The sequence below is a fragment of the Hippichthys cyanospilos genome, chromosome 9 (assembly GCF_059441005.1).
Source record: "Hippichthys cyanospilos isolate Australia breed blue-spotted pipefish chromosome 9, RoL_Hcya_1.0, whole genome shotgun sequence".
In the NCBI taxonomy this organism is placed as follows: Eukaryota; Metazoa; Chordata; class Actinopteri; order Syngnathiformes; family Syngnathidae; genus Hippichthys; species Hippichthys cyanospilos.
The window spans coordinates 10,665,659-10,679,248 of NC_142377.1; the positions used below are offsets into that span (position 1 = coordinate 10,665,659).

Consider the following 13,590-nt stretch of genomic DNA (forward strand, 5'->3'; position numbering starts at 1 on the left):
ACTGATGTGAGAAAGTTGACAGAGGAGGAAATGCAACTTTTGGACTTTCCTCGGGGCAAACAATTGCACAAGACTCAGCAGAAGAGGCCCCAAAACGGTGCCAGGAGCGGAGGATTCAGCGGCCTTTCCTTCCGCTCTGACTTACTATCTTTATCTTAAAATGATCATTTAGCAACCCGCCGTCAAGTCCTTGAGGACAGACCCAATACGTCTTTGCTTTGCTGTCCAAGACTGAGTGGGAGACTCAACGAATCCCTGGCCAAGATAGAAAGGATTTTAACAGCACCAATCTTGCATAAGAAACCATGAGTCACTATGACTAATGTACACTGAATTCAGATTTGAAGTCCTTGGTATACAGTATCAAAATAAAAGTGGGCTACGCCTTTGGTCTATTAGATGACAAATGCTGCAAGATGTAGATGCAGAAAGAGGAAAATTGAGAGTGAAAAACAATGCATTACATCACATCATAACAACCCACATGTAGCATCAAACTGTCATTTGTTTGTAGGTCAACAGCAGCATTTTATAGCCTGAAAATATTTGAGAATGGCCCTCCAAAATAATGACTGAAATTCCCCTAACATAGGGAACATCTGTGTATAGAACACACCCATAATTTTATGTAGTTTATTTCATTCAGTAAAAAAAAAAAAAAAAATCCAAAAATAAGACTTTGATTTGTGAAAATGTGTTTTAATGAAAAAAATTTTCAGTCTGATATCCGAATTCCAAAATATTCCATAGCCTCACCCGTATGTTCTGCCTTTTTTTTTCTGGCAGGCAGAAGGCCGACACACGCCCCAGCAAAACACTAAAAATAAAAATGCTCATAAAGCCTCAATAAAAAGAACACACAAGATCATTGACATGATTCACAGGTATGGTTTTTCAACACAGCATGAGCATACAAAATCTAAAAAATGTTAGCATAAATTTACATGACATCACACTGAAATAAGCTAGCATACGAGCCTAAAAAATATGTTAGCATAAATTTACATGACATTAGCGATTTTTGCAAACTTTATGTTTCGAGTGCTGTTTCTTGCAATTCGCCACTAAATTAACATTTTGTAATCATAGTCAGCATTCGGCTCGACAAAAGCGATCCGTCTTTTACGGAGTAGCAATCGTGCTAGCGTCATGGGATCGGCTCGCATGCCGGCAAGGCGAGCTTGCTAATAACTTGACTAATGTGATGGATGAGCTGGAGGAGCAGCAGCATTGATGTTACTGCTGTGTGTGGCCTTCAAGTGAAGGTCGCCCATCTGGGCTCTCGAAGAACAAAGGCCCACTGCTCTCCTAGCGTGTCACCAGTGTGATGAGATACGTGACAAACAGAAAAACAGAAATATCGGGCTTTCTATTGAGACTTTGTTTATTTTGAAGGGTAGATTTATGTTTTTTTTTTTTAATTTTATATGGAAAACTACAGTAGTTTCACCTTGACTGCTTAGCCCCGCCCCCTACACTTTGAGCCGGTTTACAACTATACTTTGCATTCAGCTACTGTATCATGGAATATGCTATCATTACTACTACTATTATTGTTATTGTCATTATTATAACTATGAAAAGTATTGTATAGTGGTAGCAGTAATGCATTCTTCTATATAGTGAGTTTAGATTCCACTTTCTTAGAAGAAAAAAAAACAGTGGAAGATAATTGTATAGACACACCATAGTAGCAATCTTCATAAAACATTGCAAGAAATTGATGTCAGTTTTCTATTATTCTAATTTCTAGCCCTTTATTGTAAAACAACCACAAGCAGGCATCCGATGTCGGGAATACCAATCGCTTGAAATAAGGCTGGTGCCGGCACAATAGTTGGTAGAGGCCCTAATTTTTTTACAAAATTATTTAAAAATATAAGTTTAGGGGAGTCGCGATACAACTTTTCCAACTCATGCGATATCGATATTGCAACCTAGTAATGTCAGATACAATACAATTCTGATCCAATATCAGCAAAATACTGCATGCATTTATCTTGTGTTGGGGTTTTTTTTTGTACAAAATGTTAGAAGAGACGATGAAGTGATACTACTCAAAGAAAAATAGCTACAGAATGAGAAAATGAAATGAGGAAATGCAATATTCAAAACTGAATTCTGCAAAATTTAAATCTGCAATCTCCATCCCAGGACGCTGGTGAATAGATGAGCAGGAGCAAATTGATGTGTGTATGAGTGCTAATATCAATAGATTGATACAATCTGAGCTTTTTTGGGATGATATCGAACCGATATCACATTGGATCGAGACACCCCGAAAATGAAGTTTGCTGCAAACATGCAACAAAGACAATTACAGTTTTTCTTTTCTTTTTTTTTTTAAACCAAAAACTTTTGTCTTAGAAAAATCTGTTAGCTGAATGCTAACAAAAAATGCAAAACACCATAGATTGGCTAACAAATGTGGCATTAATGTAACGCAATAGGGAGTTTTCTTAGATAGATGCCAAGAAAAAAAAAAATCAAGCCGATTAACTTAAAAATGAATAAAATACGTTTGTGTCCAATAATGCTTACAACAAAAAAGACATGAACTACAGGCGGAACATCTGAATATTTTAGAATAATTGGTCATTTAGTGTTTACTTGAATAAGTACTGTATAGCGGTTTTGCTAACTTTTCAGCGGCTGATGTCTCGAGTGAATGAAGGCGTGTTTAGATGGCTCATCACAAACAAAAATCCTTAACATCCTCTCCCTCCATCCTTCGGGAAGGCTTCCTAAAGGCAAGGACACCCCCCCCGCCCCCCGTTGCGCAATATTTGCCTGCTCGTTGCTGTTGTCCAGCGAACCTTCAAGCCCATCAATGGAAGCTTGTGCACAACCGGCTTCCGGGGGTGCGTGAATGGATTGGACTGTGACTAAGAAGAAAACAATGTGATACAGTGAGCACCCCCCCCCCCCCCCCCACTCCAAGAAATGCAAATCAGGGCTTCAATTCTTCCCCTTTAACTCCTCTCTCCCTAACTTGGGTCCCCCAAAAAAACAGCTTGACACCCGGGGAGGCCATTTATATTTTTTTGAAGCAAGCTACACAGTAAACAACCAGACCGCTGAGCATACCCGCATCAAAGTACTGCTCGTGGGTTCGAATCCGGCCTTCCAGCATGGAGTTTACAGTGCATGACAAACTTACACAACATCGCTGTCAGGAAGAATCAGCTCCAAAAAATGTTTTTGTTGTTGTCTTTTTCAGGAAATTAGAGTTTAAAAGTAGCATGATATTATTTGAGTCATTCAATATTGTCCCACATTTTCCACTGATACCAATATGAAGTAACCGATACTTGTAGTGTTTTGTATATGTAAAATTTCTGTTAGAAGATGTGAAAATCTTTTAAAAACGCTTCTTTTAATAGAATGTAAGTCTACAAATGTTCAGTTTTGGTAAATTAACATAAGTTCAAAATAAAAATGAAAAGTCTTAGTGTTAGTTTTTATTCAAAATGAATTGAAAAGCAAAATTATAAAGCCATGGCTAAATTAAACTTGTACATTTTGAAGCTACACTTAAAATGTACTCCAAGCGTACATATAACATTTATAAACATACATATCACTGGCGTCAGCTAGAACCTCATTTGGTATTATTTTGTATTTTTTATTTACGTATTTGTTTGTTTATTTGTTTATTTTTATTTGGTAATTTCCAATTTGGTATTTGTTTCTGCATATTAATTTGTGACTTTTTTAATGTTATTTTTTTATTTGTAATGGCATCTTGGAATTAAAAAAACAACAACAAAAACAAAAAAACAAGTGTTAGTGTAACATAGCTAGCTAGCACCGAAGTCCCACCAAAGCATCAGCATCATGCTGATACCTAGCCTTATTTGAAGATATCGGTACCCACAATGTAAATTAAACAAATATAAAATTGAATGAAATAAAAAATAATGTGTTACAAGTATATGTAGGTTTTTTTTTCAATTATGACATTGTTTTTCATGGCAAAGTTTGTGCGGTAAAAATATTGATGGTATCGGCACTTCTTAGGTGTTGAGTGATCCCAGGACATGTGTCCTGGCATCAGTCTGAAGAAAAGTGGTATCGAAAAGTGGTATCGAACATAGAAATGACCATTCTAAAGCGTTTAAAAATGGTGTGTGTAATTTAAGTCCAGATAGAACGGCCACAAGAGGGCAACAGATACTGGTATTGCTGAGTAGTATCAGCAACCTTCCTGTTTACTCAATACCCCGAAATTGTACTGATTTGTTCAAAAAAGAATTCAAGATAATATGACATTGGCTAAATTTGACCGACACGATTGTCGGGTTCATTGAAGTTCTTGCGGGAAGCATGTTGCTCTAAATTAATACCGTGTGATTTGCTGGAGACCAGTCCAGAATGTACCCCACCTCTGGCTCAAAATCTATCGAAGAAGAATATGAATGGGAATGGATCTCCCAACCGTGGACGCAGGCCTACCATTGAGTCCCATCCTTCCTGGGGGTCCCTCCCGCGGATGGAACTGTTACCCCCAAAACAAGGCCCATGGACCCCGAATATGCACAAGAACCCCCCCTCTCTTGAACAAAGCTGCTGCCTCTGCAAAATACACAGAAAAAAAAGAAATCGCCTCACCTCTGCGTCCTTTTGCTTGTTTAAACTCCCATAAAAATCTCAGTTTTCATGATTGGAGGTCCCTTGTTTGGCGTCCTATTGGCAAGTTCTCCACTCTCGTTCGCCACCTCGCTAGCCGGCTACGGTTGCACGTCGTCGCGCCTGTCGTTGCTCAGCCCTGGCCGCCTTTTCAGCAGAGCTTTCCCCCCCACTTCCATCCCTCGCTGTCCTTTTCTTCGCCTCTTCTCCCTCCTCCCACTGCCCGTTCGTCCACGACCCCGCGCCGTTGCCCAGACAGCCGCACAAAAGCTTCGCCACAGAGGGAAGCTCTCACGCAACGCCGGCCAATGGCGAGGCAGGCCAAAGGCGAGTGAGTGACCAATAGGAGGGGTTTTGGGGAGAGTTTGGGCCAATAGCGGGAGAGGTTGTGGGGGAGAAGGGGGCGGGAGGAAAAGAATTAAAACCAATCTGTCTTGCCAGACACTTCCGGGTTTCGCTTCACTTTTTCTGTGGCTGTCATTCAACATACTGTACATTGATAAAATTGTTTTTATGCGTTTAAATTTAACTACAGAGAACAACAAAATATTGTTACTCGTGTTGATATCGTGTTATTGTAGTATTTGTTTCAAAACACTAATAAAATATCATTTCTAATGTGATGTAATGATTAGTACTTGATAAAATGGAATCCTGGTGCCTATTAATGTTGGTGCTATAAACATTCTGGGGAATTAATATTTTTTAAACATACTTAGGGAAAACTTTCCCGTTAATATATTTGTGATAATAATGGCAGCATTCCAGTTTTCAAGTTCATCCAGTAGGGTTACCGAAATCCACAAAGAAGAGATTTGATTTTGTTTTCTTCATTGCTTTTGTAGCTAATATTTTATTTTATTTTATTTTTAATTAAAAGTCTGGTCCAATTCAGAAAAAGGAAAATATCAAGAAAATGATTGCATCAGTGTAATAATGATCCAAAATTGATATCAGTTTTTGCCTTCGTTTTAATGAACTTAAATCAATGATTAAGTTTTAATGTTTTGAGTTATTTGTTTTGATGATGCTTTCTTTTATATTTAAGTTAATTACTAATTAACTTTTTAAAAAGGCATTAAAATTGACACTATTTTTGTCTCCAAGGACTCAGTGAACAGCTTTAATTAGTAACTTCAGGGGTGGTGCAATGAGTGATTCAAGTGAATGAAATGTCTTTTTTTTTCTTCCGCTCTTGAAACCAACACGAAGCACAAGCTGTCATCGGAAGATTTATTAAAACACAACGCAACAAATCCACAGTACAAATCAAAAGATGAGCGTTCAGTTTGTCATCCAGTCGCTTTAGAGAACAAATCAGAAGAAGATATTGGGGACATACACCCCAAATTGAAGCGCCATAGAAAAAGCTTCAGAAGCTGCGCACTGGCTGAAACATAAGGTGCCTGGTCAAGGTCTTTTCATTTCTTTACGAGCTTTTGAAGCCATGTTTATTAGAAGCATGTACAGATGCAATATTTATAATATTAGACTGAAGTCTGTTTGTTTTCAGTAGACCGTACATTCATCCCGACTCCAGTTTGATTGCATTTAATCAGATTTATGTTGTCGAGGACCTCCAGGTCACGACGCGACCGACATTCTTTTTTTTTTTTTTTAACTTTATATACACGTTTCTGAGGTTTCGTCTGCAACTCGATCCAAAAACAACAAATAGTGCAAAAAAAACAAGATGCTTTTCAGATACAGTTCACATGAAATAAATAGTATGTTGGGGGGTTGGGCTTTATAATGCCAGAGAGAGGTCTGATTGGATCTTCCAATCGCAATCATCTCTCAGATGACATCATTTCAATCCGGTAGAAATAAACTGTAAAAGCATGGTTCCGAACACTTTGATATAGATAGCATTCATGATTGGACACCAAAGCCCATCCGAATGGATATTGAAGCTCAATATTAACTCATTCAGTGCCATTGACGGTAATAGACGCCAAAGATCCTTTTTTAATGGCCTCCACTGATAGCTATAGAAGCCATAGATCCATGATAAGTGGGCTGGCGGTGAAAGTTAAGATTTCAAGACAGGATTGGGGTTTCAATTCTTTACAACAGGTTTCACCATGATTTGAGAAATATAAAATATAAAACACATCTTGAATAATCACACTGATGTCTTCAATCCACCAGTTAGCCTTTCAAATTATGTTTTCGATATAGGGGTGGATCACCACCGATACCACGGAAACCTGGCTTTATTTCAAGATATGGTACACGCAATGACAGCTGATACTAGTTTTGGGCGCTCTCTTGGGGCAATTTTTTGATTCGGAACTTGAAATGACTAATTAGAAAAATAGAAAAGCAACATTGATTGGATGACATTTTAGAAAAATGCTATAGTAGAATTCCTTTAAAATGACGTGCAATTGCATTTGGGGAGGACATTTTCAGTATCACAAGTACTAGCGGTATCGGTTGACGAGTAAAGAGGTGAGTATTGGAAAAAAAGGTGGTATGCCCAATATATTAGCAGAGCCCACTCCATATTGATTTTTTTAGGTCATTGCCGATTTTTGGCAGAAAAGAGCAGACTACCAATTAACCAGCTGGTTATTTTTAAAAATGATACTGAATAAATTAGCATGCTTCCTCTCAATGCATTTCAACAGGTGTCATCATTCTCTGAAAATAGCAGAGCTCAACACTAAATATATTATTTTAAAAAAAGGAGGTGTTCTTTTTCTGTTGACAAAATAAATTTGGTTTATCCCTACTTGACCCAAAACTACAAATCAAAAATGAAAAAAGCAGCTGGCTTTGAAATTGAGCTTCCAAGATATGGTTTCCAGTTAAGCTTTTAAAAACAGGCAGCATTCTTGATTTGAAACAACCCCAAACATTCACAGAGGAAAGATGACAAAACATAGCTTCCGTGGTCCCATCACAGTCTGAAAACAATCCTAACAAAAAAAAAAACAACAACAAAAAAAGCATCCTTTGCAACGGGGGATTTCAAGAAAAATCTTTACGATTTTCGTAAAAATAGTCCCACAATTGAAGGCAAATGAATGAGTTCCAAGGAGGGCGGCGGGGATCCGCGCCCCCGGTGGTTATAGTGCAGCCGACATTCAAAACAGAAACAATCACAGGTATCGTACTCACAAAACACGCTGCAATGCATCAGAAGTCCTGCAGGTGTCACCAACGAGAACATCCGCGTGAGGTAAAGACCACCGCGACCGCCGGCCATTTACTGCATCCATGAATAGGCTCTCAAAAAACAAAAAAATCAACACTACGTGAATGACAAAAACACAAAAGGAAAAACTGCGCTCAAACATCCACTTGGGGAAAAAAAAACGAGAGGAAAAAGTCACATTTTACCTCAGTCCTGACATCTCAGAGGAGGAGGTTGATCAGTCAAAATATCAAGTTAAAAAAAAAAAAAACCTCAGCAAAGGTAAAAGTGCAATTCTTCAGATTCCATACATCTGCAAATGAACGGAAAAAGAAACATAAAAAGAAAGAGAAGAGGATGCGTCTCAATCCTCGATGCAGATGACGTCGCTGGCTTTGCCGGACTTCAGGTCGGGCGTGGCCACGTCTCGTAGGGACTCCAAGGTCTTTTTGTCCAGGTGCCCGCCGGGAGGACCGTTGGACACTGAAAGCAAACGTGATCGGGATTCATGTCAGGTGGGCCATGAAAAAAAAAGCCGAAAGACAAGTGAACAGCCACCACCAAGCTCACCAAGTTAGAAAAAAATAAACTAAAATCATTAGACAAAAGACATAAAGACAAAATTTGACTGCTGGAAATGACCACAAAAGTGACTATTCGTTTAACAGATTCTGCTGATCCCCTTTGTCCAAATGTTTATGTAATTATTTATGCATTCATTTATGTATTTATTTATTGTTTTGTTTGTATTGTACTTTATAAAATATTAATTTTCTATGTAGATTAATGAGTCAACTTGATTAGAGGCAAAATTAATTTTTAATGCAGAAAATGGCTAAATAAGTGGACTATCGCTTTAATTTCATAAGCTATTCTGTCTTTTTCAATTTACTGTACATGGTATATGATATGATATACGATATGAGCTTTTACACACCCTTAGGACCGCTTTGTACCTCTTTTTTTTTAAATAAACTAGACGGCTAAGTGAAATTTTAACATTTCTGTTACTTATTCAGTTCATATGAAAATATTTTGGTGGTCAAATGAATGATAGACAAAATATTCACTTTTTACTGATGAAAATGGCTACATAAGTGGACTAAGATATTCTGCATTTTTCCATTTATATTGTATTGTGTGTTATATTTTTTTCAATGATAAATTTATGATACATTACAAATATAATGATTATTATATTATATTATATTATATTATATTATATTATATTATATTATATTATATTATATTATATTATATTATATTATATTATATTATGTTATTATTGCTGAAAACAGCTAGATAGGTGGACTATCCCTTTAAAATGTCATTTTATTCATTTATTGCTTTGTAGACTTTAGTCTGGCAATCGGTGTCATGATTCCGAGCGAATAGGCTCGGAGTTGATTTTCTTACCGCTGACGTACGGCCCCAGCGGCATTTGACTGTAATTGACCATGGGCTGACCCCCGGGGCCCCTGAACGCAGCCCCAAACGTGCTTCCGTACATCTGGGAGCATGCGAACCCTCCCTGGCTGAAAGTCTGATTTAAAAAAAAAAAGAAGTTTTAGACACTGGAGTCTCAAGTGTGTTTTGTATGTCCACAGGCGGACCTGCTGCGGCGAAGGTTCGCCCCCTCGACTGGTCAGGCGGCTCAGGATGCTGCGTTCGGACATCTGCAGGCGGGCCGACACGGGCGGGATGCGCGACAGCATGTTGGGCAGCCGCGTCACGTCCGCCTTCATGTCGCTCAGGAGCTCCTCCAACTGGTTCAGCACTGCAGGCACACACAAACGCACAAGTTTGTAATTCAAAACAACACTCACTATTCAAATGAATGGAAATAACATTAATCTGTTCCAGCCATCGCAGAAGATCAATGTAAACGATTGCATAACTTCCTGTTAGCATGTGGCCCAAAAATAAAATTGTGCTTTTCTTCAATCATTCTTTACAATCACGATTTTAATTCATGAAATGACCTCAACAAACAGTATTTTAAAAGTTTGTTTTATTTAAAAGGAATGCTGTGGAAAATATTTGGACAAAAATAATGAATCGTGATTTTGAATCAGTTTGATTGTAAATTCAGCTTGTGCATGACTTGTCGATAGTCCATACGTTTTCAATTGTATTTTTTTATTCATATTAAATTGTAACATTTCTTTTATTTTGAAATTTTTGAGGGTTTAATTTTCTGTTTTAAAAAAAAAGTATAAGGAAAATGTGCTTACTTGTTTAAGTTTTTATTTCATTTGTTTCCTGACCCTGGGCGCTCCAGAACATTTTTTTTTTAGAATTTTAAAACAAAGAATGAATGAATGTTGACTGAAACCTAAAAAAATTGAAATGAAAATGAAATCCAGCAAACCTGAAACATTGTTCAGCAAACAAAAATAAAAGATATTAGCTGAACAATGCCTTCAGCAAATGTGATGTCATTTTCAATCGACCTCAGGAGAAAAAATGTGTTTTATTAAAAAGTATTAATTGTACAAGAAGTACAAATGAAAAATAATTTATCAAATTAACTCATTCAATCGCAAAGATGTAAATTTCCTAATTTAACCCATGTCCAGTATTTTGTCCAATCCTTGGATATTTACATCACACATGTCACATAAAAGGGAAAGCATTGAAATAAGACACTTAGGAAGCTGAAATTTCACCCAGGTGGTGTCAACATGTCAAAGTTTAACATGGGATGACCATTTAGTTATCACACTACAGGAGTGTGCCATCCCTTTACTAAAATATTTTATCTCATGTTTTTAAAATGACAAATTAATCGAATTGATTTGATTTATGCCTTATGCCTTATGTTAGCGTGTGTCAGTATGTTGAAATGTGTGTATATTATCGAGTGGATATCAAGAATGTGTTGAGGGAGGCTGAGGGTGTTGACCTTTGTGCAGCACGGCGTTGGCCGGCTTGTTACCGCCCAGGGACTCTTTGGACAAGTGCTGGTGGGACTCGGCCAGACACTCCACCTCGGTGAAGCGCGTGTTGAGAGCCATGGCGGGGTGCCCGGGATCCTGGCTCATGTTGAGGTAGGCGGCGCGCCGAAGCTGCTCCTCGATCACCAGCGCTTGCTCCAGCAACTGCGCCCGCCGCCGACGCACACAAACGTTCGTTACGCTAACAGTAAGACGTCTTCAAACAGATGACGAGACTTCAAACCAGGCTTTCAAATAAGCGTGGTGGGCTAAAATTACAGTTTATGTTCCCCAAAAAAGGGATCTAGCAACTAGCATCTCCGTAAAGGGTTTCAAGAAATGAATTACTGTTTTAAAGTCGGGTTTGTTAAACTAACTTTTATCAATGATGTGCCCCCCACTTTAGCAATACATTGCTTCATGTTCCAATTAATTTGCTCTCAATTTGAAAAGAAAACTGTAATGTTCCTATCACACCCTGAAATGTCACATATCTTTTGAAGTGCCTTCAACCCCTCCCCATTTGAGGACTGCTGAGTTAGGATGTCACATTAGGGTTCTGGTCAGTGTTTCACTTTATATTTGGAAGTCTAAGATCAGGTTTCAAACCATACTTAGAATCTCCAACCGGGGTTATCATTTAAAGGTAAGGTTTGAAATCATGCTTAGGGTTTCAAATTATTATCAGGTTTTGGATCGAGGATTCAGCCAGGGTTAGGGTTTCAGAATTAGAAATGTATGACTGGGTTAGGGATTCAAACAAGAGTGGTGGTCTTACATTAGGGTTTCAAATCAGGATTCATGCTCCAACAAAGGGCTGACATCTCCAATTAGGGTTGTAAGTATGGGAAACAGTTTCAAATTCAAATTTTAAGAAATTGGTTCTCAACCTTTGTTTCAATTATGCACATCCATCTTAGCAATATGTTGCTTCACGTTCCAATTAATTTGCTATCAATTTGAAAAGGAAAATGTACTAGTCCTGTCACAGAAAAACCTGAACCCAAATTCCTGTAGATTTGCTGATACTTGCAGAATAAAAATGTGGATGGGGGACCACAAATGGCCCCCGGGTTGTAGTTTGGACACCTCTGGTTTAGGGTGAGGACGAGGTCACGATTAAACCCCAAAAGATGCTCGGTTAAGAACGCTGGTAATAGTGGTTAAAAATCATAAATAAATAAAGCCGCCACTGACCTTAAATCGGCGAGCCAGAAACTTGTTCTTCATCTCCAGGTAGTTTCCTTTGTGTATCTCGGTCTTGAAGGGCTCGTTGAGGATGGCGTAGCGTGGGTCGTTCTGAATGTCTTGCCAGCGCGCGTAGCCATGCCTGTGCTCGGGGTCAAGGGGGCACAAACCAATCCCATATACCCCGAAAAGTCCAGAAGAAAGCAAAGGATACGTGACAATACCCGCCAGCAGCCAGTAGTCATGGCGGCGGTGCCAGATGTCGGCCATCTTGCCGGACGACAGCGCCGCTCGTTCCTCCGTCTGCCACAACGTGTGCAACTCTGAGGCGGGACCACAACGAGTGGATTCATTTCAAGGGGCGTGTCACGTGTCAAAGAGTGGCGGCTTTTGATTGGCCGTTTGGATGGCCACTGATTGAATGTGAGGAGGAATGCAACTTCAAATTCAGAAATTATATTACAACTATTTGACTAGTCATGAATTATAATTGATGCCCACTGAAATTATGGGGAAGGATATATGTATATGTTAGAGATAGTCCACTGTAGATTCTAAAAGTAGTCATAAAGGCTGATAAATAACATTTGAAGCTGATATGAATTTTAATATAGTTTGTAATATTGTGGGTTTATAATGTGGCTTTCACCTGTGAAGCCCCCATCAGCAATATTGAACATGAACTTGGTTTTGAATCCATTCTTGTCCTCCTTCCTGGCATCCTCCGTTTCATCCGGCGTGTCTTTATCGCCATTCAGTCGAGCATCCGCAGCGGCGGCGGCGTCCTCGCTTTTCACCTCATCTGCATCGACGACACACAAGAACATGAGAACAAGAATTCTGAATCTGAATTGTGAGTGCACTTTGGCCATGCCTACCCGCTTTGCTGTCCTTCTCCTCTCCGTTTCCTCTGTCGGGAGGCTTGTCCGGCTCTTTGCCCTCACTCTCGCTTTTGGGCGAGTCCTGACCTGTCGCCCTCTCAGCCTGTTTGTCGTCTTTGTCGTCTCCTCCCGTTCTCTCCTCTTTGCTGTCCTCAGCAGGGGGCGCTTCCTTGTCGTCCTCCTCTTCCCGCGTGTGTGTCGGTTCTGTTGATGTCTGCGCAAAAAAACAAACAAATGAGAGTGTAACATTCTGATACATGTTGCAGAAATAAAGACAAAAAAGGACGCACTTCCTGTTCTGACGGTTTCTTGTTGTCTGGCTCAGTTACATCCTTTTCCTCGCCAAGCCCCTCCGTCTTCTCTACAGATGTGAAAAAGAAACATGAAAAAATGACATTTACTGCATTTAGGGTCCCTGGGAAATGAGACAATCCAGCCACTGTCAGCATAAACCAACATAATGGGCAGGGTCGATTTTAGGCACTGATGTTTGGTATGTTGAGGCACTTACCAGTGCTTGTTTTCATTTCATCTCAGAAGGCATGCTAATGACAGTGGGATCTCCCTGAACTCGTTGTGAGAATTTTACAACAGCAATCTGTATTGTCTATAATTTACTACATCAATCTACAACATCCGCTTAAAGCATTTCAACAAAAGTGCAGTTAGTTGTTATAGTTCTATATAGTTAAATAGTTATAGTAAGTTATAAGTGCAGTTATTTTTTTTTATTCGACCCCATTGTTTTCTTCTTTTTTTTTGACTCAAAATGAATATTGGCGCCGAATTTTTGACTGCCATTAATCGGTATCAT

The 13,590-nt window shown here is 39.0% G+C and overlaps 2 protein-coding genes across 5 annotated transcripts in view; both read right to left on the minus strand.

The window, feature by feature from the left end:
- Positions 1-4,844, minus strand: part of LOC148418779 (rho guanine nucleotide exchange factor 10-like protein) — a 117,665-nt gene extending 112,821 nt beyond the window's left edge. For both annotated transcript variants that reach the window (XM_088423868.1, XM_088423867.1), the window contains exon 1: positions 4,612-4,844. The gene's annotated coding sequence lies outside the window, so the exon portion shown is untranslated. The remainder of the gene's footprint in view (positions 1-4,611) is intronic.
- A 1,004-nt stretch (positions 4,845-5,848) lies between these two features.
- Positions 5,849-13,590, minus strand: part of chd5 (chromodomain helicase DNA binding protein 5) — a 32,826-nt gene continuing 25,084 nt past the window's right edge. For all 3 annotated transcript variants that reach the window (XM_088423149.1, XM_088423150.1, XM_088423148.1), the window contains 9 exons: positions 13,067-13,137; positions 12,774-12,990; positions 12,545-12,697; positions 12,110-12,218; positions 11,905-12,037; positions 10,677-10,872; positions 9,385-9,548; positions 9,188-9,314; positions 5,849-8,254 (listed from right to left, as the gene is read on the minus strand). In XM_088423149.1, coding sequence (XP_088279275.1) covers positions 8,136-8,254; positions 9,188-9,314; positions 9,385-9,548; positions 10,677-10,872; positions 11,905-12,037; positions 12,110-12,218; positions 12,545-12,697; positions 12,774-12,990; positions 13,067-13,137 — 1,289 coding nt within the window. In that variant the 3' untranslated portion in view covers positions 5,849-8,135. The remainder of the gene's footprint in view (positions 8,255-9,187; positions 9,315-9,384; positions 9,549-10,676; positions 10,873-11,904; positions 12,038-12,109; positions 12,219-12,544; positions 12,698-12,773; positions 12,991-13,066; positions 13,138-13,590) is intronic.